The 27105-nt window shown below is 38.8% G+C and overlaps 1 protein-coding gene across 1 annotated transcript in view; it reads right to left on the reverse strand.

The window, feature by feature from the left end:
• The window catches only part of IL17REL (interleukin 17 receptor E like), an 877228-nt gene that overhangs the window by 548276 nt on the left and 301847 nt on the right, over positions 1-27105 (reverse strand). Inside the window, exons 7-8 of the mRNA XM_044088776.1 lie at positions 18365-18504; positions 6318-6389 (exon numbers count right to left, since the gene is read on the reverse strand). Of these exons, the coding sequence (XP_043944711.1) occupies positions 6318-6389; positions 18365-18504 (212 nt within the window). The remainder of the gene's footprint in view (positions 1-6317; positions 6390-18364; positions 18505-27105) is intronic.

Genomic DNA, 27105 nt, shown 5'->3' on the forward strand with positions numbered 1-27105 from the left:
TCTAAGCCCATAAGACAAGCCACCACACAATCTAACATTCTGGCCATTGGAGACTCCATTGTGACCACATTTAATGGAGACGGAGGAATTCCTGTCATCTCTGCATGGGGGTGCATATAATTCTATCATCCACAGTTGAGTCATGGATCTTGGTGCAGAGCTCAGCTGACCACCCAGATTATCTATTGCAGATGCCCTAGGTGGGTATGTCTTGCATTGACAAGTATCTGTCATAGTAGGTAAATGTCTGGCTAGTACACTATACAAGGATACTCACTTCTTTTCACAGGAACATCAGGGCTGCAGGTGCAGAGATCAACAGCACAAGAAATGCTAGGTATTAATTTACCATACTAGTCTGTTGGCTAATCTTTATTAATTCACTATTATTTGTTTCTTTGCAAATTCAAAGATGCTGTGCTATTAGGTTCTTCCATTAGGGATTTAAAGCCCAGAATAATCAGGGGTCATGGTGTCAGTGCTGGACATAGTCATAGGTTCATGGTTTCACAGGTTCATAGGTTCATAGCGTGATAGGTTCATAGGTGTGTACTCGGCTAATGTCCCTGGAGCCTTTACAAGCCTAGCCCATAGAAGTGCCCTGGCGCTGTGGTGCCACCCAATGTTAGTTCCCAGTGCCTCTATCAAGTACAGCCACTGGAGTTATCCCAGTGTTGAACTTTCTATTTCCCATCCACTCATCAAGATTTCTCTTGAAGAGGGCCAGTGAGGTACTCTGCTTGACACATATGGAAAGTCTACTCCAAAGCATGGACAGTCTCTGGTCTATGAACCTGTCCCTCCAGCATGTTCTGTTGATTGTAGTAGTGAGGTTGAGGTCTCTGGAGCATGTGGTGTGGAAGGATTCAGATTTCTTTAGATGTAGCATTTCTAACAGAGCTGGGTCAGACATGGCTTTGTAAGTCAAGCACAGATCGCCTCTAAGTAGGCAGTATGAGACACAGAATAGTTGGAGGTTTTTGAGTCTGTCCATGTAGGACATATGTTTAAGGCCTACCATCCTCCTCATGAGGTACTTTTGTGGCCTCTCAAGCGGTTGCAGGTGTCTAGTGAGGTATATGCCAAATGGGGCATTATACTCTATGATTGGTCTAATGAGGGAAGTGATGACCTCTTTCTTCCAGGATACAAAACCCTTGGTAATGAGGTGTGCCACATAGAAGGACTTTCTGACCATGGTGGCAATGTAGTGGTCAAAGGAAAGGTGGCTGTCAACCTGTGTCCCCAGATCTCTTATAACGCCTTCAGTGGGCTCCCATTGGTGTGGTAATTAGTGGGAACTGAGTTTTTCCCAAAGGGGATAACGACGCATTTTTTAGCATTAAGCTTAAGGCCATGGTTTCAACACCAGTCATTGGTCTCAGTGAGGCGTTTCTGTAGGATGTCTGCATCACTTGGTGAGTTAATAATGGCTCCCAGCTTGCAGTCGTCTGTGAACTTGGTCAGCCAGAGACCCTCTGTGTTGGTCTGTACTTCTGAGAAATAGATGCCAAACAAGAGATGACCCAAGACCGATCCCTGTGGGACTCCACTTGTGACTGGTCGGCAGTCTGACTTGGAGTCCACTACTTTCACACTGTGAGTTCTATCTGTAAGCCAATTTGTAACCCACCTAATGATATAGGGGTTGATGCCTAGTTTGGTGAGTTTATCAATAATTCCTGAGTGAGGAATGGTATTAAAGACCTTGGCCAGATCAAGATAGGGTGTATGAACTGCCTTACCCTCATCCACAGCTCTGGTAACTGATTCAAAGAAGTCAAATAAGTTGAGCAGGCATGTTCTACCTTTCACAAAATCAAACTGTGTGGGATCTAGAGTTTGGAGATTCTCTATATCCTTGTTAATTAGGTCCATGATGAAGTGCTCCATAGCCACTCATCAGGCTAATGGGATGATAAATTTCCAGGGTCTGTAGTCACTCCTCCTTTATGGACAAGAATGACTGTAGCAGTGTGCCATTCAGTAGGGACAAAGCCTGAGGTGAGGCTGTGAGTGAACAAGGCACACAGATGTGGTTCCAGTTCACTTTGTAATTCCAGGGATATTGTCGGGTCCCATGAAAGCTGTATTCTTGGCCTTGGACAATGTAGCTTTCACCTGTGCTGTAGTAATACTGGGTGTCTGGCATTCTTCCGATATTGAGATTGGTCCTTTGGGGGGGTGAAGTTGGCACTGAATCTGTCTGCCATTATGTTGGCAATATCTGTTGGCTCAGTATAGGGTTTATCATTGTGCAGTAACTCAGAGCAAATCTGGGTAGTGCCGTGGAGAGTCTTGATATAACTATAGAAGGCTTTATGGTTGTTTTTAGTGTCTGCCACATTTCTGCCTACATAGCTGGCTTTGCAGGTTTTGATGAGGGATTTCAACTTTTTTTGAGGGTAATAAGGGAATTTTTCCAGTCTTGAGACTTCACTGTTTTCTGCAACAGCATCTTCCTTCTGTTGTAGAGTTTATTGATGGCAGGAAACTACCAGATTGGCTTTCTTTTTTTGGAGGAGAGTGTCTTGGTTCTGTTGGGTATGGTTGTTCTATGCATTTATGTATGTGTGTGTACAGTACATTGGTATATGATTCGGCAGTCATGCATCTATTTTCCATTGGCATGGGTGCCATGAAGTTAGCCACCTCTGTTTATAGGAGTCCAAAGTCAGCTTTGGAGAAGTTTTTCATGGTGGATACCTTTGCGGGGGGTGTAGGTGAGATGTGGATTTACATGGTGATCAGTTTGTGGTCAGATCTAACCAGGGAGGAATTGACAATTGGTGTAGATTAATGATTGCCCATGTTAGTAATAACCAGGTTAAGGATGTTTCTTCACTCTAGTGGGGGCAAGAATGAGCCGGTCCAGGGCATTGGAATTGATGAATTCCAGGAAGAGTTGGGCCAGTGCATTGGTGCATGAGTAGTTTTCCCACTTGATGGAGGGATAGTTGAACTCACCTTGTATGAGAGTGTTGGGTTGGATCTGAATAGTTTCCAGGGTGCTTAGGAATGTGGAATGAGAGTCTTGGGACATGGTTGGGGACCTATAAGAGGCTACAACCTTAATCGCCATCTTACCCAATGTTAGTTGTACCTGGAGTATCTCAGATGCGTTATGCTGGGCTACTAGTCTGGAGGTGTGCATATCCTTTATGAATATGGAGACACCACCGCCTTTGGAGCTTCGGTCCATGTTTTATGGCTGAAAGGTCTGGAATGAGTTATTGCCTGGTAGTGCAGGGGTGCTTTCTGCTGCTTTAAACCAGGTCTCTGTTACAGGACAAATATCAATGTTCTCCATTTTGAGGAGTGCTTCGAGTGAGTGCATCTTGAGATTTAAACTTCTAGCATTGAGCAGCATAACCCTCAGAATGCATTTATTTATAGCTGTTATGGTGGTAATTTGGTCTTTGCAACACCTCCTATAGAAGGCACTATAGGGGTGGCAAGACCCTTAGCCAGTACCCAGAAACCCAGGGGTGACAGATGCATGCCATCTCTGGCAAAGCATTGAGGTCTGTCAATCATGTCATCCCAAGCAGACAAATACTGGATCCCCTTAGAATGACACCAGAAACTTAGCCAATTGTTGAAGTCAATCTGTTATAGAAATCTTGAGTCACTAGCATTACGAAATCTTCCCTGAGCAACATGTATGAACAGTCTTTTATGTGAATGCCAGTGCCATCAAATAATGCAAAGCTGCATAGAAATACAATGCCTAGCTAAAAAAGCATCCAGCCAAGATAAGATACTGCTTATAAATAATTCCTCTCTTTATCAAGGCATAATTATTAATATAAATAAATATTTATATTGAAAATAATTCCTCTAATAATCAGATGTCAGACAACAGATGTAAACCAGCTATAAGACTTTGCAGTGGTTTTTAGACTTGTTAGCTCAGCTATTTGCTAGGAAAAAATAGAATGGAAAGGTCACAGCAGCCTGGAACAAGGGTCACACACTGACACACACAAGGGTAACAAACTGACACACACAAGCATTACACACTGACACACACTGATGTATTTTAACAGCAGGGAATGGCTCTTCTATTAGAAGTTGTAAAACATGTATTAATCAGTACTTTTCTATTTCTATCAAAACATTCCTAAACTATATGTGTAAAGAATAAACAGAATGTAAAATACATGCACTGTAAAATGAACACATATGCTACAAACATCAAAGAATAAGGAAATGTATATTATTCTATTTCATACGTTGTCTATAGAATGAATGACAGGAGCAGATGTTGTGCTTTGTATATACATGCTGCAAAGCTGCAGATTTTATATGAAGTTTTTATTAAGCCTTTGTATTACTTTGTCAGTTGCAAATTTTCATTAATTCTGAATCATTCTACAGTAATAATAATGTAAATATTAACTGCAGCTGTAACAATAATAAATAGTCTTTCTCATTAGAAATGTTATGTTAGACAATTAAGAAGTAAGATCATATGATGACAAAGCAAGCTGAGGCAAGAAATGCTAATGTCTGTATTTGTTACAGAAAAGGAAAACATGTTGTTGTAGTAGCAACTTTTAAAATAGTTTGTTGTAACAGCAATTTGAAAATAGCTGCATGACCTTATTAGGACACAGTGCATGTCTAAAGAGGCAGGGCTACATCTTTCAAAACGATATAAAAACCCTGCCCTCATCTGTAATCTTTGTCAGTCAGATACATGAAAAATAAACTGTACTGACCCTGGGATGCCATGCTTTGCAGATCATTTATCTTTCTTGTTCTTCTAAGCCTGTATTTTTTTCCTCATAGGTACAATGCTCATAGATACTGTTACACAATCATTTTCTGCTTGTACTGTGGTATCATTCTGGGTGATGATAGGATGCTGATTAGGGCTAGGGTCATACCTGCCAGGGCCACATAATCCGAGAGCTCCACCATGTCTCTTTTCATGTAATCCAGGGAGATGTGTCTCAGGTCATTCACACCCAGATGGACAATGACAGAATCATACTTGTACTTGTTGTGGATTGACCTGAGTGCATGTGTTAAGTAAATGTGGCATCCATGTTCCTGCCTCACTTATTGGACATAGCTTCGGTGCCTGTGGAACCTACATCAAAAGTACAGTTAAACCACAAGTAAACAGACTTACAAAGATAGATCTACACAGGAGAGTATTTCTGCTGTGGAACACCTAAGGAACACTTCATCTCACCTGTTGCATCCACCACTGAGTAAGGGGAGATATGTATAGATGTTGTGTCAGTGGCCATGCATGTCATGGGTACCTTCCATCACCTCAGCTATCTTGATGGTTGCAACCCGAATATGTACAGGGCCTTAATACTGTGAGAGGCTGACACCACTGCGGTACATGCTGAGCTGGTAGGGGTAGCACATGATCACATGATCACCTCAGCTAGTGTATGAGACACAAGTGCAATATCATGGACATGATGCAGGGAGTTTGCATGAAGCAGGTGTGCCTCTGCAGCCAGACATCATGGCAGAAGTATTTCCCTTGGAAGGTCCACCTCTGTCTTCAGTGATTATGACCCCCATGAAAGGGGAAGGCCACAGTCAGGCACAAGTAGTGCCACCACCTTCACTTTGCATCTAGTGTTGGGGAAGTCTCTTACAATGTGGACTTTCTCACAGCTGATGTATTTGTCTAGAGTCAACCCATGTCATGAGTTACTGTTCACATTCACAGAGCAGTCGATCCTCTCAGCATGGTCTGGATAATGCCTGTGACCCTCCCTGTAGAGGGTGCTCCCTTGGACAGGAATGTACATTGTCTCAGTACAGATTTCCTTTGGGTCTTCTGCACCTATCTATGAAGTCATGTTACAGTGTTGCAACATCTTCTAAGGCAAACACTCAAGCTTACACTTGCTCAATGAAACACACACACACACACACACACACACACACACACACACACACACACACACACACACACACACACACACACACACACACACACACTCTCTTTTTTTCACACATACTCACAGAGTTCAGAATGAGCACTGCATCAAAGCTAATTATTTTTTATTAGTTTAGGTTTAGGTAGCAATCAGGAAAAAATAACTGCACTTGCCAAAATAGACATGTATGGAATGAACTGAACTATTTCTCATCAATCAGCAATAGTGTTTGTGCTAGTAAAGTTGTTTTATAATTTGATAGCTATTTTAACTACCTCTTAAATCAATTTAATGCTTTGCATGACATTTTTAAAGATTCTATACAAATATTCATTCTAATACTTTTTTGCAGATTACAAAACATAGGATGCAGTTTTATAAGCTATAACATGTAAGCTGTACCTCTATACACAGGCAAGGCAGGAGTTCAGAATATGGCAAAGTGACTTTTTTCACTTTATCTTCTTTTTTAATCTGAAAAAGAAAGATATTTACATTACACTTAAGTACTACTCACTTATTTTTCACATTACAAGGAAAAATAACTTTAATAGACTCAATGTATTAATGTTACAACAAAGTGAAAAAAATGTTTCAGAGAAACTACAAGAACATCTTTTATACATGAATATACTTGTGCAGAAGACTAAACAAGTCATTAGACTACCACGAGACAGCGGCTTGGTCAGCTCAGTTAGCACCCTGAACAAGAACCTCACACCCTTGCTCAAACAGAGGAGCAAAATAACAGTCTGAAGCACAGGTCCCCTCCCAGACATATGCCCTCTCCTTGCCACAGCTCTTCACTGGATGAGCAAAAAAAAGTTCACAGGTTGCCGTCTGTATCAACAAAGAATACAAGAATGCAGGAATGGCACTTTAGAATTGCACCATCTAACACAATTCACCAGGGGCACATGCCCCCTTCACCTCACCTTTGCTACGCTGCTGTGGCATGAAGCAAAATTATGGGTAACGACTTTGATGAAAGGCAATTTCATTGACTGGGTTATTGTTGGAGTTTTCTCCTTTTCTCATTGTGTGGTGACCACAAATATTTATTTTTTACTCTGATCCTTGTCTAACCATCAAATGTCCCTCCTGACCAGTATATTTGCCTGTTTATTTCCCTAGGGCTGACAACCCTACTTTCCTTTCATTCCCGTAGGGGAGATAGCTGGGTACCCTGGGAGTGGTGTCATTATCCATGATCTCTGCAATGTATTTTTGCCTGAATCCCTTACATTTTCCCATGTATGTCCAGTCAATGTTCTCAGAGGAGTGTACAATGTGTGCAGGATAGAAGTGACATAAGCAGGGTGGAAGTGACATAAGCTTGCTGATGACCCTGCTTCCTGGACCAGCTGTCACCTCAGGTTCTCCAGTATCTACCAATGAATTTGTGTGGTATACACCTTCCCAGAGCTATGCCCCACGTACCAGAAGAGGCAAGTGGACACAGCCACTTCATTTCCCCCTACCTACAGTTATCTCATCCAGCACCAGAGCAGCTACTTGGGTCTGGGTCACCTGGGCTTTAGGATGAGTTGTATCCCTATATGCCATGGTGCTGAGTTTAGTTGATAATATTAGTAAAAGAGGTATAGGAGCACAGCACCTGTCACAAGTCCATGTGCACATGCAGGGAGTTACTGTTCTTTCATTCAGTGTTAGTTTGTTCAAATAATAGTGTGTGGATGTGAATGACAATGTATATTTGTCCGAGTCATACCTCTCAGCTGTACAGATTTTTGCATAATGCCCAGATTTTTACTTCATATTTTTGGTCCATTTCTCATAAAATTGTGGTTTTCTGGCAAATCACTGCCAAATCATTTAACATTGAGGACAGAAAATAATGACAGACATTTGAGTTTCAGACTTCGATATCCTCCAAAAAATTCATACTAATGCAAAACCTGTTATTCTATCAACTTTCTAAGTTTGTTAGAGCAATATTAAAAAAAAATTCCTATTTTTGGCCCTTTGTCTCCCCCATTTTTTATGGCTTTGTCCATATTTCTTGCTCTAACAGATTTAACGGTATGGTCTGAATCCATGTTTGGTTGAGTGCTGGGAACATCAATTTCAGAAAGATGAATTTGCAGAGGTGAGTATGGGTTGGGGATGGGAATGCATTTATTTATTTATTTATTTTACATTTGTTAACCGGGCTGGTCCAACTGGATTTATGTCCATTTTCAGTGGAGGCCCAGGGAGAAAAGCTCCATACTACAGAATAGAATAACAAATACATAGGTACATTACCATGATTTGGCAAGTAATAATAGTACATTACATTTTAGCTTATGAGTAAGGAAAAAAAACACAATCATACTTGCAAATTAGGTATGGATATACATAAAACAATATATAAGGTATGTAAAACACAGCACTATTAAACTAAATGAGTTAAACACACTATATTGTTAGTAAAAATCATTGAGTTTGTGTGGATGAGAAGATTAGTGTCTAGTGACAAGGGAGGTAGTTAGTCTAGGTTAGCACAGGGGCACAGCCAGTGGGATTTAAGGTATGGTTTGAGTTTGGTTTTAAATAGGGTAGTTGAGGGTAGGGAGGTTAGGTCATTTTGGAGGGAGTTCCAGGTTTTACCCACTGTGTTAGAGAACAGAGAGTCTCCAGCCAGATTGTTGGTTGTACTTGTGTTTACTAGTAATTTATTAGATGAGCGCAGGGTCTTCAGGTTAATGTAGGGGGAGATTAAGTTAGTGAGTATTGGAGTATCTGTAGGATGATGCAGTACCTTATGGGCAATAGTTAGTTGGTTGAATAGAATAAGATTTGACAATTCAAACCATCCTAGTTGATTAAGATTGTTGCAATGATGGGTTCTATAGGTAGAACCAGTTGCAAATTTAGCAATATTATTGTAGGAACTGGCTAGCTTGTTCAGATTGCTTTTGCATAGTTTTGTATAGATAGGGGAAGCATATAGTAGGGTTGAGATTAAGTGGGTACGGGCAATAGTGGTCCTGGCTAGTGGAGTCAGAAAGGGTTTGATCCTGTAGAGGGAAACTAGTTTCTTGTTTACTGTTTTTATAGTGTTGTTAATATGGGGTTCAAAGGTGAGGTTGTCATCGATTGGTACTCCTAGTAGTTTTGTTAATATGGGGTTCAAAGGTGAGGTTGTTATCGATTAGTACTCCAAGTAGTTTTGTGGTGGAATCAGGAGTAATTATAGTACCATTGGTAGATGTAACAGTGAAATGCAATGGAGGGGCTCTGAGTGTGGGAGTAAATAGTAGCATTTTTGTTTTGTTTGGGTTGAGGATGAGACAATGGTGAAGAAGCCAGTTTTCTACTGTGCTAAACACATCTTGTGTTAGGGACTGAAGTTGTGATAGTGAAGAGGCTGAGCATATGAGTGTGGAATCATCTGCATATTGGATACAGGTAGCTTGAGGTAATACAGAGTGTAGGTCGTTAATAAAAATAGAAAAGAGGAGAGGACCCAATATGGAGCCTTGAGGGACGCCAAGGGTAATTAGGAGATGGGAAGACAGGTTATTCTCCCATAATACAGCCTGTTGCCTGTTATTTAAATAGGATTTGAACCATTGTATAGCATCTGCATCTGTGACTGTTAGCTGGATATGGTTAGCTAAGGGAATAGATGTATTGTAGAGTGTGTGAAAGCATTTGTTATAGTAAGTGTCACTCTCCCATTCTGGATACAATAGAAGAGTCTTCATGGGTTCTGTTCAAGCAGCTTTATTTTATACAAACACATAATTACTTAAGTTTACTGACTTTAACTTATATACACACTAACAACTGTGTTCATGCATGCTATCACTGTGGCTGCTCTTACAAAATGGCCACACAGAGTGCATATCTCTGGGATTTTATATGTGCACGTAAAGCCTTGACATGCTTCTTAAAGATATAATGCACATCACTTGCACTCCGATCTACATTCTCCCTCTTTGAGAAATTGATCATACGATGCTATGAGTCTATTGGTATGCAGAAATCGCAGGTAATTCTTTGTTATGCATTATACAATGCTAAATACACAAATGCATACAATCAAGGCGACGTTGCCCCGTATCCACATTATACAATGCTAAATACACAAATGCATACAATCAAGGCCACGTCGCCCCGTATCCACATTATACAATGCTAAATACACAAATGCATACAATCAAGGCCACGTCGCCCCGTATCCACATTATACAATGCTAAATACACAAATGCATACAATCAAGGCCACGTCGCCCCGTATCCACACTAGGCTTTGATACTTATTCATATCGTGCGATATAGAATGGTGAATGTGATTTAGCAACTGGAACTGTCTCTGCAAAATGTTTGACCTGTGGAATGTTCTGATCATTTTCTGGTATGGAGACAGTGACTGATTCACTTTTTGGTCTGAAGTCTGCATCACAGAAACAATGTTGTGATAGTGATGGTGGTTCTGGTACAGGAAGAAGATATCTACGATTACTCCTATATTGCACTTTCAGAATTTACCAGGTAAGATCTTGGTTTGGCACAGATGCCTGTAATCTGTCCTATTCAAACAAAACCTTTCGATGTCTAGATTCTTACCGTCTCTCCTTCCCTCAACAGATGAAGTAATCTGCTTGATTGGTTGTAACTAGATTTCTGGATATTACGCTTCTTAAATAACTGAGCCTTGATGGTTTTATTGTTCTTAGGATTAGGCTTCAAAAGTCTGGAACTAATAGGTAGTGTAGTTCTAGTTTGCCTGGAAAGTAGGCTTTGAGGAGGTGAGCCATGAATATCATCATGGGATATGTTTCTGAGATTAAGTAAATTCAAGAATACATTGTTATTGTCACACTTTGACCTTTCAAGTAATTGCTTTGCACTCTGTACTGCATGTTCAGCTAGACCATTTGACTGCGGATATTTAGGACTACTAGTGACATGTACAAAGTGCCATTCTCTCGCAAATCTCTGAAACAACTGGCTAGTAAATTGAGTACCATTGTCAGAAAAAACTTTGTGTGGACTACCATGAACTGAAAAATGATGTTTCAACTTAGTAATAACAGCAGTGGAAGTTAGGTTAGGTATCAGATCACTCTCAAACCAATTTGAATAAGAGTCTACCAAAACCAAATAGTGTTGATTGTTCCACTCAAAGATATCAGTTGCGATGTTTGGCTAAGGTAGTACAGGACCTGGACTTAGCTGAAGTGGTTCTCTTTGCAAATGTGGTCTAGTACTATTGCATACTGAACAAGAAGAAAGTACTTTATCAATGTCTTTCAGTAATGAAGGCCAAAATACTAATTCTCTAGCTTTTCTCTTAGTGGATGTGGATCTCGGGTGACCATGATGCAAAATCTGGATATACTCATGTTATAAGGAAGCAGGAACAACAATTTTAGGACCTTTGAAAATAATGCTATCTTCCATCAACAATTCATCTCTGTAAGGAAGGTAGGTTTACACTTCAGGTGGTACACTAGATTGCTTTGACGGCCATCCAACATTAATATAGTGATTGAGTTTCTGACCAAAGTAAAAATTCTCTGCATCAGCTGTTCTGTGGTATTTCTGGGTAATCTGGATAAGGTATCGGCTAGATAAAGCAATTTGTCTTTTGTGTAGACCGTTTTGAAACTGTACGTTTTGCAATGTGAGCATCATTCTGTGTAATCTCACTGTAGCGGAATGCATAGGCATTTGTAAAATAGTAACTAGAAGTTGGTGGTCAGTTTCAACCTGAATAGCTTGACCATAAATATAATCATGAAACTTTGAACATGAAAATACTATAGCCAGAGGTTCTTTCTTAATTTGAGCATACTGCATCTCAGTTTGGGTAAGTGTTCTAGATGCATAGGCTACCAGTCTGCCCTCGTGTAGTATGACTGCACCAAAACCACATTTTGAAGCATCACAGGAAAGAGTAACTGGTTTGTTCACGTCATAGTATCTTAATGTAGGTGGGGAGGCAGTTTTCTGCTTAAGGTTTTCAAATCTCTTCTGGTGCTGTTCCAACCATGACCATGCAACATTTTTGCATGTTAGCTCTCTTAAATGTGCTGTCAACTCACTGAAGTCTAGTATAAACTTGCCTAAATAGTTGACCATGCCTAAAAAACATTGTAGAGCTTGTACATTATCTGGTGCTGACATTTTAGGAATAGCGGTTTGCTTGGTTGGGTCTGGTCTGAAGCCTGTACTTGTGAACAAATTACCAATGTAGGTAACTTCTGAAAATCTGAATTTACACCTCAGAGGATTTTTGGTTCAAGTTTACCTTACATGCTCTATCTAGAACTTTCTTTAGGTTTCTGTCATGCTCTGCTTCACCACTGTTTCCAACCAGTAAATCATCTACTATTATGGCTCAAGGATAACGTGAGAAAATTTATTCCAAATGGCATCCTCAGAAATCTGTATCTGCCAAACAGGGTACCAAAAGTAGTTAGAAATGAAGATTTGCGATCAAGCATCACTTGCCAAAATGAACTATTTGAATCCAAGACAGAGAAAACAGTGGCATTCGGTATTAGAGCTGCAACCTCTTCAGCTGTATGCATTGGATGATGTGGTCTCTTCAATGCTTTGTTCAAATCTCTTGGGTCAATACATATTCTGATTTTGTCTGAGCCTTTTTTGTGAGTGGCTGACATAGATGATACCCATTCAGTTGGTTCTGTGACTGGACAAATCACACCTTGTCGCACCATTTTATCCAGCTGAGCTTTAACTTTTTCCTACATAACTATCAGAACTCTTCTTGTTGATCTGACTACTGGAATGACCTCTCGGTCTAACTTCATGGAGTACACGACCGAACGTTTGCCTAACTTGTTATCAAAAACATCAGCATATTCTGAGAAAATGGCTTCTGAAAAATTAGGACTTGGAAACGCACTTACATGATGAACTTCTTTAGTAAAATAAAGCAGATTCATTCTCAGACTATCCTTGAGACCCAGTAAAGATGCACTGGCCTTCTGACTATTGTAGAACAAGTTGTAACAGTTCTTGGCAAAATATCATGAAATCATTGAACCTTCAGTCTGAATTTCTTCACCTCCATAAGCAACAAGTCTCACACTACTGGCTATGTTGTGCATTAGTCCTCACTTTAACAAGTGTGCCTGTTGATATAACATTGCACTTTGAACCAGTGTCCACTTTAAGCTCTGTGGATTTTCCATTAATCTGCACAGTACAAAACACTTTGCTCCTTGTTAATAAATTCACTGCATCAACTCTTTCATCAAGCACAGATACACCATTTACATAGAAAGCTGATTGTTCGACTCTACTTGATCAACTTACTTTTTTGTGTGACTTTTTTTTACAACTATATGAGGCTTACTCGATTTACAAAATTTTGGAAGTGGTTCAATTTTTTACACTTGTGACATTACTGACCAAATGCTAAGCACTTCTCTCTTTTAGACTCATGATTTTCACCACAATTGCGACAGTTATCAATGAAGTTAGACTTGGGTTTTGTTGCTTCATGCTTGTACTGCACTGAGCTGGAACTTGCTCCCATTTTAGAATTTGCTGGAAAGCTGAGTGTCTTCCTTGGAAACATTGTAGCTACCATGTCCTTGGGCCTACTTTTGTTTGCCATGTGTTGCATACTGTCTACATTTGTTCTAGAGCCAAATGAAACCTTGTCTTCTCACTCACAAGCATACCCATGTGTTTGTCTGTCACGCCATGGATTTGACAAATCTCTATGGCTTTGCTCATCTTTAAATCACTGTCATGAAGAAAAATCTTTCTCACGGCAGCACTGTTTGTACCAGACACAAGCCTGTCCTTTATCAGCTCATCTTTTAAGTCACCAAACCAACATGTCTTAGCTCTGTTTCTCAGGTCAGTTATATAAGCTACCAATGTTTCTCCTAGCTTCTTATCTCTCATGTAAAACAAATGCCTCTCTACTGTAATATTTGTCTGGGGGTTACACATTTCTCTGAACTTGTGCTTCAAACACTTGGGGTCTTCCCTTGATTCAGCTCGCACAACAATATGACAGTTTTCACCTTTTCCCTAATATACTGCAGGTGCATACGCAAATGAACTCTCTTTCTTTCTATGGCCTCTGACCCAGCTAGGTTTAGCAAAATGAATGCCCTGGTGCGTGCATCTCTATCTGCATAAGCTGCTTGTATAAAAATATCGTACTCTTGGTCAAATATTCTCCAATTTTCTGCAATATTCTGATCAAATACAAGTGGTAGGGGCTTTCAAAATCTGTCTGTCATACTAACACATACCAGTGAAGGGTTTTGCAAATAAGCACAAACATACACACATGCACATATGCCAGAAACTTATGGCAATAAGTGTAACTTTGTCCAATGCCTTCATGCTTCTGAATTTATACCTTTGAGGCTTTTCCAAATAATGATACTAGACCAACTCATAATACCTCTGAATAACTGGACTTTGTGAAATAAACTTCTCAGGCACTTAATACTCTTGTAATATCGTTTGAAAGGCTAAAATGCTAAAGTCATTTATCATCATTTTAAGAAACATCTCAAACAACTTTATGATGTGACTGAATGGGTCTATATTATATCATCGAATGCTTAAAAAAGCGAACGCTGATTGATCAAACTAATTTAAGCGAAAGCTTACAATCTCAAACTGTCAGATCAGCGATTTTTTTCCCAGGGAAAAAAATCGCTGATCCAAAACACATACATACTACACAAGCACACCAAACAAACAGAAATCCACACACATACATCTAAAATCTGATACCTAACCCTACACTAAACTATGCACACACCACTAACTACCCACTTACCTTAACCCAAACCCTAACCCTAAGGTCCGTCACTATCGCATACTCACCTCACCCGCTCCCTAACCCTAACTCACTTAAATCCACCCTAACCCTCATGTCCACTCAATCGCACACACACCTAACCTGAGCCCTAACCCTAACTCACCTAAATCACCCTAACACTCACATCCACACAATCGCACACTTACCTGAATCCGACTGGTAACTTTCCACCATAACACTGAAAATACCAAAGCAACAGAAACGGACAACCAAATTCTTTCCCTAGGAAAAAAAATGAGTTTCTGCTGCTTCGATATTTTGCAGTTTTGCGAAAATAAGTTTGATCAATCAGCATTCGCTTTTTTAAGCATTCGAGGATATAATATAGACCCGACTGAATAACTCTCAGGCACTGTAATACTTTTGTAATGTCATCTTTTGCAAGAAATCACATCTTAGTGTAAGAAATATACCAAATAACTGAACAATGTGAATAAATCGGACATCTCTTGCCTTAAACTCGATAACTTTTCAAAGTAATTGCACTTTGTGAATAACTGCATACAGCACACTGAATTGTTCCCAAAATGGTGGTATCTTGCTAGACAATTCTCTACAGTGCAAGAAATACTTTGCAATGGTGGCAGTTTGCGAATAGACACAACCAGCACAAGAAACTTTTCAAAATGGCTATACATTGACTATATTTCATGAAATAGTTGCACTTTGCATAGAATACATTTTTCAAAATACATGCACAGTAATAAGCACACACTGTAAGCACTTTTACACACTTTGAGATACATCGAATAACTTTAGTTATTCCCTTGATACAATACAAAGTCGTAGTTATGTCAAAACATAGCACTTTGTCAAAACACATGCAGTCACCTTGCCTTATTTTTGCTTAATGTGCCCTTTTTCCCTTATTATATTTGTTTTGCTCGTATACGCCCTGTTCACGCCCAGTGTACTTTTCTTGTGCTCATCGTACTCTAAACACACCCAGTTTTGCTTGAAACACACCCATTTTGCTTTACACATGCTCATTTTATCTTTAAACATGCTCATTTTGCTTTACTGTTACTTGTTTCACCGAACACATTTGTTTTAAACATTTCTCTTCAGTTAACAGATGTTTCCTGCCTTCCTTTTACTTAATAGTACGGTTTGTGCCCTTGTAATGCTCCTTTGTGGTGCTTCTCATTTCCTTTGATTCTTTTTCAGCTCTGTTTATGGTCTTTTCTCTCAGTTTTACATTTACTGTCATCTCTGCACCTCATGGCTCTGGGCTTTATTCTCTTCCATCCCAGTTCTGACACCATGTCGCTGTCCCACTTTGGATACAATAGAAGAGCCTTAGTGGGTTCTGTTCAAGTAGCTTTATTTTATACAAACACATAATTATTTAAGGTTACTAACTTTAACTTATATACAAACCAACAACTGCATTCATGTATGCTATCACTGCGACTGCTCTTACAAAGTGGCCCTCTAGAGTGCACGTGTTGGAGATTTTATATGTGCACGTAAAGCCTTGACATGCTTCTTAAAGATCCAGTGCACATCACTTGCACTCTGATCTACAGTAAGTGTTAAGTATGCACTAGATTTAGTGTTGTGCACATGTGTTGATGCGTGAGTTAGGTGTCTCAGCCTGCCTTTTGTAGTGCTAGTGTTACAGAAAGTGTTTTTCATAGGTAAGAATTAGGGTAAGGGTTAGGGGCAGGGTTAGTGTTTGGGTTAGCACACATTAGTGAGGTGGTACAGGGAGGCAAACAGATTAACAAAAATATATATAAGATAAAGTGAATTCATAAATAATCTAGAAAATTAGTAAATGGGTAACAATCCTAAAACTAAGACTACATGAATTAAAAAAAAAAAAACACAATAAAGCTGGATTAGTCAAATAAGTCAAAATAATTAGCAAGTAAAGCTAGAAAAGAAAGTTAATAAGAAATAATAGGGAGCACATCTGAATATCACAGATTCATAGATTGTTACTAGGCTAATGACCCAGGGGGGCCTTTCTGAGCCTAGCCAAGTTTTCTCAAAAGAATAATGATGCTTTGTCTCCAAATAGGACATTGAGGGACATGCATTAATATTCTACATTTTTGCATAAGGAACATAGGTGTCCAGGCCCAGTGTAAATGTCCTATACCTCATCCATTGGTCTAGGTTGCACATAAAATGGGTAATTGACAAACCCAGCTTCACATGGATGGCAAGCCTGTTCCATAGGAGGGGCAGTCTCTGGGACACATATCTGTCTCTCTTTTGTTTACATCGCAGACAAAATTCAGGTCCTTAGACCTTGTATTTCTGGCACTGTTTGACTTATGAATATGCAGGAGATTCATAAATGTGGGGTTTGTGGATGCCTTGTAAGCCAAGCAATGGTAAAACATATCTTTTAAAGAGTAATAGATGAGGTAGATTTTAATAGCAGGTTCAGACACATTATTTTTAAGTAGGATAAAGAAAAGCATTTCACATCTGAAGATAAACTGGTTTGTTGTGTAATCCAGCTAAAGAAAACCCTGTTCTGTTTTGTGGATGTGGGGAGAAATAGCCGAATTACTAACAGCTAGTACACAGCAGAATAATACAGTTAATAAGAATTAGCAGAGAAAAAAATATCTTAGACAAAAAAAAAATGCTCTGAATAAACTTGAACTTTTGAAGAATAAGGAATAGACTGAGGGAAGCAAGTTGTATTCTCTGAAGGAAATTATATATATATATATATATATATATATATATATATATATATATATATATATATATATATAAAATTGAATAAAGAATAATTGAACATTTGTGAAATGTTTATAAACAGAAGCTAAGGAAGTATCAAATTTCTACCTAAATAAATGAAATATACGGCACATTGCCATCCACTTATGTATAGGTACAAATCCTTAATTAAAATATTTCAGGTTATCCATTGCACGCAAAACATGTTCCTTTAGAACAAGATTTGTAAAAGTTGATTCTTAAGTAGAATGGTCCTTTTAAATAGTAAATATGTGGTCAGTGTGATTAAATTGTCAACTACTTTGGGACACATTGCACAAAGAGAAGTGCAAATGGAGCTTTTGGTGAAAGGGCCTTTATTGCTTAGATGGTATTGTACTGTTGATTGCTCATTCATCTGATCTTCCCAATCAAACCTACTTAAGATTCTCCTATTAATCTTCATAGTTTCATAGGTATACACTAGGCTAATGACCACTAAGGCCTTTGTAAGTCTAGCCATGTAACCCAAATGGAACCCTCAAATCTGATTTATATAGGGATCCTTTACTGACTGCCTGTGTCCATTACACTGGTAGGCACCAGACCAAGGGTGGATTTCTGATTAGCCATACATTAGAGCTGAAGCAGTAAAGTCTTTCTCTCATGTAATCATAACCTGTACACATGTGCAGGCTGATGCCATCTGCACTGTAAAATGACTCCGCCCATTTTTCTGCATAAAGTGAGTTAATCAGCATAATTATCAATACACTAAAAACAGTCAATAACAGCTCTTCCTTTTCTACATTTGCATTGAATGTGTTATGTAGCATAAACAAAGGAGTAAATCTCTGATTAAAATATACATAAAATGCACTGTAATAAATAAAATTATATAAAAAGCAGAAAGATGAAAATAAATACCTACCAATGCAATAGTTCCAGAATTTTCACAAGTGAACCACTTATGGCACAAACGGACATGATAGTCATGGTTTTCCAGAAACTCGGACACCTGTACTGCTACTACCTTTTGTTCAGGCTGTACCTTATATGTCAGTTTCCCAGCTGTGAGACAAGAAAGCAGGATAGACAAAATTAAATCAATTTCTATTCCCCGCTGCTGTTATTCCTCATAATGTAATATGATTTTCAAAAGAAAACTGATATGTTCTGTGTTGTGTGTGTGTGTGTGTGTGTGTGTGTGTGTGTGTGTATGTGTGTGTGTGTCACAAAAGAGGAAATTAATTTGCATGTAGCCCGAATGGAGCACAGAGAAAACACATGTACATCCCAAGCTCTTAAAAATTCAGTTCAAATGCATATGGCAACTGATTGTCCCACAGTCACACAAATCACGGTTTCACCAAAAAAGATTTTGCCATCATCGATGAAAATCTATTTACTGATTATTTATTTCTTTATTGACATTTGTTGACTAGCAAAGCCCACTGGGTCAGAAACCCATTTTCAGTGGAGGCCTAGGGAGAAAAGCTCCACAATGAATAAAATAACAACATGAGATTACAGAAGATAGGTAGTTATGGAATTTTAGAAAGAAAGACTTTTCATAATTTAGTTGTGGAATATGAGTACTGCCTTTGTCCTGCTGTTTTGTTTGGTTTTGATATGATCAGAAGTTGTTTATTTGTGGACTGTAAATTTCTAGAGGGGGTATAGGGTTGAAGGGCTGACAGTAGAGCAAGGAATTTCTCTGGGTTATATACTAGCTCGTTAGCCATAGTTAGTTGGGTGTAACTGAGGTATTGGGAGAATTTATACCAATTAAGCATTTTGATAGCTTGTCAATGATGGGTATGGTGTTGCAAGCTGGAGGCAAATTTTGCAGTAGCAGCATTGTAGTTTATTAAAGAGGGAGGAGTGAAGGTTTGTGAAGATGGGAGTACTGTGAAAGAGGGAAGGAAGTAGTGAAGACTTCGCCAGCTTGATTTTTGTGGGTCCATCCATGTACTTTTGATGCCTGCAGAGTTTACCTAGTTTAAAGTGAATTCTTTTTATAGTGTTAAGAATGTGTTGCTCATAGGAGAGTTTATCGTCTATTGTTATACCAAGTAGTTTTGCAGAATGAACAACCTGAATTGCCATTTTATCTTCGGAGTAAATTTTAAAGTCATATGAGGTTAGTTTGGCAGAGAAAATGAGGAGTTTAGTTTTTTTTTACATTTAGAAGTAATTGAGACTCGTTAAGCTAGGTTTCTATGGATTCAAATGCTTTTTGGGCTATTTTTAGGAGGTATTGAAAGCTTTTGTAGGAGGATAAAATTGTATTTTTGGAGGAGGATATATTTGAGGGGACACTGGATGTAAATTTTTTATGAAAATATTAAAGAGCAGTGGTCCAAGGATGGACCCTTGGAGTACTCCTATTTTATTTAGCAGATAGGTAAATTGTTTGCTCTGCCATTTCACTGATTGCTGTCTGTTATATAACTAGTTAGCAAACCAGAACAGCATATGTAGGGAGCAGCCTATTTCTGACAGTTGAAGTAATTGGGCATCTGAAACTATGTTGAATGCCTTTGATAAGTTCAAAAGGAGTACTGAAGTTATTAGGCTTGCATCTAAAGCCTTGTTCACAGTGTCTGTGAAGGGGAGGAGGGCAGTGATAGTGCTATGGAATGGGCAAAAAACATGCTGTGTTGGGGCAACGAAGTTGTTGTCTATGAGGTGGTTGAGTAGTTGAAGAAAGGAGAAAGAATAGATATCAGTCTATAGTTAGTAATGTCATTTGTATTACCACCTTTATGGAGTGGAGTTATAATGGAATTTTTTCCAGATTTGTAGGATGGTTCCTTCAGAGATGGCTCAGTTTATTAGAATACTGATGCGATATACAATTGTGTCAGTAGCGATTTTCGAGTATTCTGGGGGGAGGTTGTCAGCGGATAGGGAACAGGGTTTCAGGTTTTTTTTTAAGTTATAGAATTAGAGAGGTGGAAACAGATTTTAGGGAGAAACTATGGGTTTCTGGTGTTGCTTTAGTGGTAGTTTCATGGGATGCGAATGATTGGAAGAAGTTTGAATGGTTGTTTGCTGATATTTGTATTATTGGTGACGTATGGATTTGAGTTTGTAGGGGGTTCAGGAATGAGTTTAAGGACAGTAGCAATAACGTCGGAGTTGAAAGTGTGGGATATGTTGCAGGGTCATGTCAGGGGATGGAGATGGATTTTAAGTGGTTCTGGGATTGAGGAGAAAGGATACAGATTTCAGAAAATTATTGGGGTTGTTTTTATGGATGGATTGTTGTTTTGAGAAATTTTTTTTGCCATTGATCACTAGTTTTTGGCTTGGTACTGAGTTGTTTAAAGTTAGATTCATTTTTCAGTGTCTTGTTACTGTGCCAGACTTTCCAGTCTCTATCCCTAGCTAAAAGTAGTGGTTTTGTTGGTTTAGTTAACCATGGAGCATGGCTAATTTTGATTCTTTTTGTTTGTGTAGGGTCAAGGGAGTTAATGGTATCTAGAAAGATTTTATTAAAATACTTAACAGCTTCATCTAGTTGTATAGTGCTTTTAGAATGGTGTTAAACATTGATGGGTTGAACTTAGTAAGGTTTCTGGTTGTTTTGTACATATGGGGTTTTGTTACCTGGGTTTGGGTTCTATATGTGAAAGCAAGCAGATGATCACTAAGGAAATCGGGGAGGAAGCCTAAGTTAGTGAATTTGTGTGGATGTGATAAAAGGATCCAGTAGTGGGTTGTTTCAGGTTGTTTATTTTGTACTCTGGTGGGCCATGTGATAAGTTGTATGTATTTGTAGATATTAATGCTATTTGTTGGGGAGTTTAATTCTAGGTTTTTCCAATTTATGTTTGTATCCCCTAGTATTATAGTTTCGAGGATATATCGTGTGCTGTCCAGGAGAGGAAATCTTCAAGGATGGGGATATTTAGCCTCAGTAGAATATATATGTGAGCAATGTAAATCTGTTTTTTTTTTTTTTGTCATTTATTTGTAGTACTCTATAACTGTTTCCAGATTGTTAAAGGATTGTATGGTTTTTGGGAAAGGTGTAATAGTTAATGGGTTGTGATAGACTAGTACTACCCTAACACCTTTCTTTAGAAGCCTGTCTTTTTGTAGTATATTGTAAGCTGTTGTGACTATTTCTATGTCTGATATATGTGGCTTGAGCCAGGTTTGGTGATGGCTATGATGTCTGGGTAGTATTGCTGTAGCCAGGTATGGAATCATGTGAGCTTGTTGCAAATGCTACATATATTTATTGTTGTCAAAAATATGTTTCTAGTGGAGCATGGTGCATTTGGGGTTGTGGTGGGTTTTATGTTAGAAGATAATAGGAGGGAAGGCCCAAGATTGGGGGAAAATATTGCCACTTTGATATAGCAGTGAGTGACATATTATGAGGGTTGGGTAGTAAGTTTTGAGATAGAATTTTGGAAAGTTGAGAGAAAAGGTCTTTATTTTGTTGTTAGCAATGGAGCGAACTTTGCATTTAATGGTGTGTACATGATCGCAATTGAATAGTGATGATGAGATGTTAGAATAACTTTGTTGTGGTGTGTTGTGGTAAGAGTGGGAGTTTTGGTTTAAGTCCAGTTTTATTTTATGAAGGAGGTGAGTTTGGTCAATGTAAGGAGGAGTGTGCTAAGAAGAATGAAAATTTTAGGAAGTTTTGCAGATGTTTGCATTTTTCTTTAGAAATGATTATTAGGATTGCAGGGAAAGGTGAAGGGTAAAAGCTATGTGGTAGGTATTTCACTAGCAGGTTTTTGCAATAGTAGGGAAATAAGAGAGGAGAGTGTACTTTAGAATGCACTGGTTGACTAATTGGTTGGTGATCTTATGGAGTTTAATTGGCTAATTAGTACATGAGAGTGGCTAGGATAGGTATAAAGGTAATGAAGAATGAGGTGGGTGGGAATGGGGGTAGGGGAGTAAAGTGAGCCTGAGGGCAGAAAGGACAAATGGACCCGGCTGGCCCTGATTTCACCGATGTGCAAGTCTACAGAAACAATCAAGAAATGCAGTAGATACTTTGGACTTACTTGTTTTGCATACCTTTCTCGTTTAAATAAAATAAACCACTTTTACCAAGGAATATGTGGGATTTAGAAAGACCAGAATTTAAAAGAGAAAGGGTTTAGTAATAGTAGAAAAATGGGCAGGGCTTTAATAACTGGTATGCTAACATCACCTTATACAGTGATAAGTCATACAATAAAATATAATTAAATTGCAAGTCATGCATAATTAAATCAAAAGGAATATATACCTGCATTAACAAAGCTAGCAATGTCAAGGATGACCTCTAATTTGTGAAAATAAAATACTGTTGCTAAAAGTAAACCATGTACACAAAGCAAGAACAGTCTTACTGGAGTATATACCTGAATTAATAAAGCTGAAGGTAAGAAGGTTTAACGGAGTATATGCCTGGATTAATAAAGCTGAAGGTAAGAGTGTTAACTAGAATATATAATTGAATTAATAAAGCTGAAGGTATAAATGTTAACTGGAGTATATACCTGAGTTAATAAAGCTGAAGGTTAGAATGTTTACTGGGGTGTATACCTGAATTAATAAAGGAGAAGGCAAGAATGTTAACTGGAGTACATACCTGGATTAATAAAGTTGAAGATAAGAAAGATAACTGGGCTATATGACCAAGTTAAGCTGAAGTTAAGAATGTTAACTGGAATATATACCTAAATTAATAAAACTGGAGGTACTCATACAACTGGAGTACATACCTGATGAATGTTAATGGGGTATATACCTGAATTAATAAAGCTGAATGTATAAATGCTAACTAGAGTATACTCATGGATTAATAAAGCCAACAGTAAGAATGTTAACTTGTGTATATACCTGAATTAATTAATCTGAAGGTAACAATGCCAACTTGGGGTATATGCCTGAGTTAATAAAGTTATAAGTAAGAAGGTTAACTTGGGTATATACCTGAATTAATAAAGCTGAAGGTAAGAATGTTAACTGGAGTATATTCCTGACTTAATAAATCTAAAGCTAAGAATACTAAGTGTGGTATATATCTGAATTAATAAAGCTGAAGGCAAGAATATTAAATGGAATATGTACCTGACTTAATAAAGTTGAAGGTAAGAATGTTAACTGAAGTATATACCTGGATTAATACATAAAAACTACAAGAAAAAACCTAGCCAAGCTAGAGGTTTCACTGTGTGATACCTTAAACCTCCTGTAATACAGTCCCATAGGAAATATGCTAATGACCTCTTAAGGACATCAAGTATTTCAGCCAAATGGCTTCTGAATGTCCATGACTTTTTCCTTTTTAAGTCTTTGTGGACAGATTCAGGCCAACAAAGCCAAATGCCACTAGCTGTGGCAATGCACATTTCAGCCTTCTTATGACCTCATTAACACAGTATAAGTGGACAGTTTGGCTATACTCCAGCAACACAGAGTATTTACACCCAGCTGATGTCCATAACCATTAAGGTGCCTGTATAATATCCTAACAAACAACTAAAACAAAAAGTAAATTAGTTTGTCTGTGTGACCTTTTTACTTTTGGTTTAGTTGTTAATTGGGGTAATGCGCAGATGCCTTAAGGCTTATGGACATCAGATGAGTTTAAAGACCTTGTGAATCTAGAGTGTAGCCAAACAGTCCACTTATGCAATGCTGAATTAATAAATCTGAAGGTAAGAATGCCAACTGGGGTATATACCTGTACTAAAAAATCCAAAGGTAAGAAGGTTAACTGGAGTATATACCTGAATTAATAATGCTGACGGTAAGTTATGTTTGAATAAATAGGGTGACAACGCTTCTGCTTCTCTGTTCAAGTGCAACAATTGATGGATAACCTCAAATTCAGCACTGGTTTAGCAATGATGGCTCTTCATGGACAGGGGAAACATGTTAGTACCCAACAGATATTTGTGCAGACTGTCTTTTGAGAGTCACTTATAAATATAAGCGCTAATAATTACCGTGGGAATGTAGGGCTAGGCTTCTTAAGATCATCCTAGATCAATAGCTTGATAAGCAAGTCTGAGCTATAATGAATAAAAGAAATAGGACTATCAGAAACCAATACATTCCCTGCATTCCCCAATGAATTCATATATCGTCAAATAAATATCTGATGCTGGGCATTAAAGGGTTCATGTAATTTCGATAAAAATGGTTGTCAATGAATAAAGTTTTCAGTATGAATCATATTCAGCCTACTTTTTGCAAAACTGTAGTTTGGTTGTAGGACAATATAAAGCAATATTTGTGTTTGCATCAAATTTTAAGGGCTTGATTAGTCCCTCCAAATTATGTAACAGGTTATCTCACTTGAGGTATTCCAATTTAACATTTTGGTGCATATGCAGAAAGCCTGGTCTGCCTCAATGAGTCCATAACTGCCTTGGACTTTAGGAAGGTGTGAGTCCCAGTCTCCCAAGTGCATTACCACCTTGGAGTTTAGGAAGGTGTAAGTCCCATTCACCCAAGTGCATTACCACCTTGGACTTTAGGAAGGTGTGAGCTCCAGACCCCCAACTGCATTACCACCTTGGAGTTTAGGAAGGTGCGAGTCCCAGTCCCCCAGCGACATTACCACCTTGGACCTTAGGAAGATGTGAGTCCCAGAAAGCCAGCTGCATTACCACCTTAGACTTTAGGAAGGTGTAAGTCCCATTCACCCAAGTGCATTACCACCTTGGACTTTAGGAAGGTGTAAGTCCCATTCACCCAAGTGCATTACCACCTTGGACTTTAGGAAGGTGTAAGTCCCATTCACCCAAGTGCATTACCACCTTGGACTTTAGGAAGGTGTGAGCTCCAGACCCCCAAAGGCATTACCACCTTGAACTTTAGGAAGGTGTGAGTTCTAATCCCCCAAGTGCATTACCACCTTGAACTTTAGGAAGGTGTGAGTCCCAGTCCCCTAACTACATTACCACCTTGGAGTTTAGCAAGGTATGAGTCCTATACCCCCAACAACATTACCACCTTGTCTAAATAGGTTACAGCATAGAGCTGGTGAGGTTTTAGCACTTGATCCTTCAACCTTTGGATGGTGAATGGAGTGCCATGGGGACTGAATAGGATAAAAACGGTTACAGTTTTTCTTGTTTTTCTCAAGGACCTTTCTTAGCATTAATTTTAAGGTCCCGTTAAACCATTCCACAAAACAATCTGCTTGGGGGAGGGGGGGGTAAACTGAGGTTTTTGGTTGTTTCACTCAAAAATATTGCAGAGTTGTCATATGTTTTTGGACATAAAGGGTATGTCTTGGTCAATTAAGGTGGGTATCCATACTTGGGTGAATAATAATACTGATCCTTTCACAATTACTCTGGAGCTGACCTTCCTGAAGGAATAGCCTCAGGGGATGAATGGGCACGGTAATCAAAGACCCCTAAATCCCAGGATCATGGCCATGCTTTGGGTTTCAGAACAGCTGGCAGATTAATATTTAATCTCTTTTAGGATGCCTGGTCAATAAATTCTGGCAAGGACCCTCACTTTAGTTTTGTCAATTCTCTACTGGCCTCTAGTACATAAATACGGGTCATTTTCATGAACACATGCCTAAATGGCCCGGGCATCAATAATTGTTATATAACCTCCTCTCTCAGCTTTGCTGACCTGTATCTCAGGTCATTTTGCATTTCTAAGTAAGGGTAAAACCAGTGGAGGCCCAACAGAAAAAGCTTCCACAAACTCGATTATGCTTTCCCTAGCGTAACTTAGAGTCTTGTTATCTCACTGGGCCCTCATAATAATTACCTGGCTTACCTGGAAGCAATAGAGAATGGGATCCCCATCAACCTCTGTGTTTTTAGAGTTAGAAGTCTCGCATCCTCAGCTACTAAAGGAAAGAAGTAGGATGTCTGTATTGTACTCTTCTGCATGGATTAATAACTATTCCAATGCCCTAAGGGACTCTTTTTACCATACCATTTGTCTGTTAACTCACTCTCTCTCTCTCTCTCTCTCTCTGTCAAACTCACTTTCTACCTCTCCCTCTCCCTCTCTGACTGCCACTATGAGGGTTATTGTCTATTTTTATCCTGTCCTGTAATTCCACCTCAGATTGGGACTCTTGGGACCCTGCTCTTATCCAGGTACTTGTCTCCTTCTACTAAGGACCTCTGTCATGAAAAGGCAGAGGTCCTCCACTTCTGCAGATAAGTTGATGTGCACTTTAATCTTCCTAGGTCCCCTAACTCATGGTCATACCAGATACAGTTTCTGCTTTTATTGATCTCTAGGCTGGAAGAAGTATCTGTATGTTAAAAGCAAACAAATTGTCTCAGTTCTGCCCCTGCAAATGGGACTACCCTGGATCTTTTTGTGTAATCCCCCCTCCAACAGGCCACAGACACCCTTATTCTAGAAGTCATTAAAGAATGGAAAATATTTTCCAGTAATGAAATCATGGGGAAGACAGGGCACCATGTCTACTGTGTGTAGCACTTTTTCAAAGTGGTTCTGCACCTGGATAACTGGTTAGCGTATTTTTTCCCACTGGGTACAAATGACCTCAATAAGTCTCAATGAGTAGACTTTCCCTTTACATACATACTGTATCACTAATGTAATTACACTACTTGAGTTAAATAGCTTTTGAAGCTCCTACCAATTTACTTTTATGGAGCACCTTATTAGCTTAGCTGAAGGGCAGTAACAAAGCAT

Source organism: Protopterus annectens, chromosome 11.part0 (genome assembly GCF_019279795.1).
Source record: "Protopterus annectens isolate FY-2018-M chromosome 11.part0, PAN1.0, whole genome shotgun sequence".
NCBI lineage: Eukaryota > Metazoa > Chordata > Ceratodontiformes > Protopteridae > Protopterus > Protopterus annectens.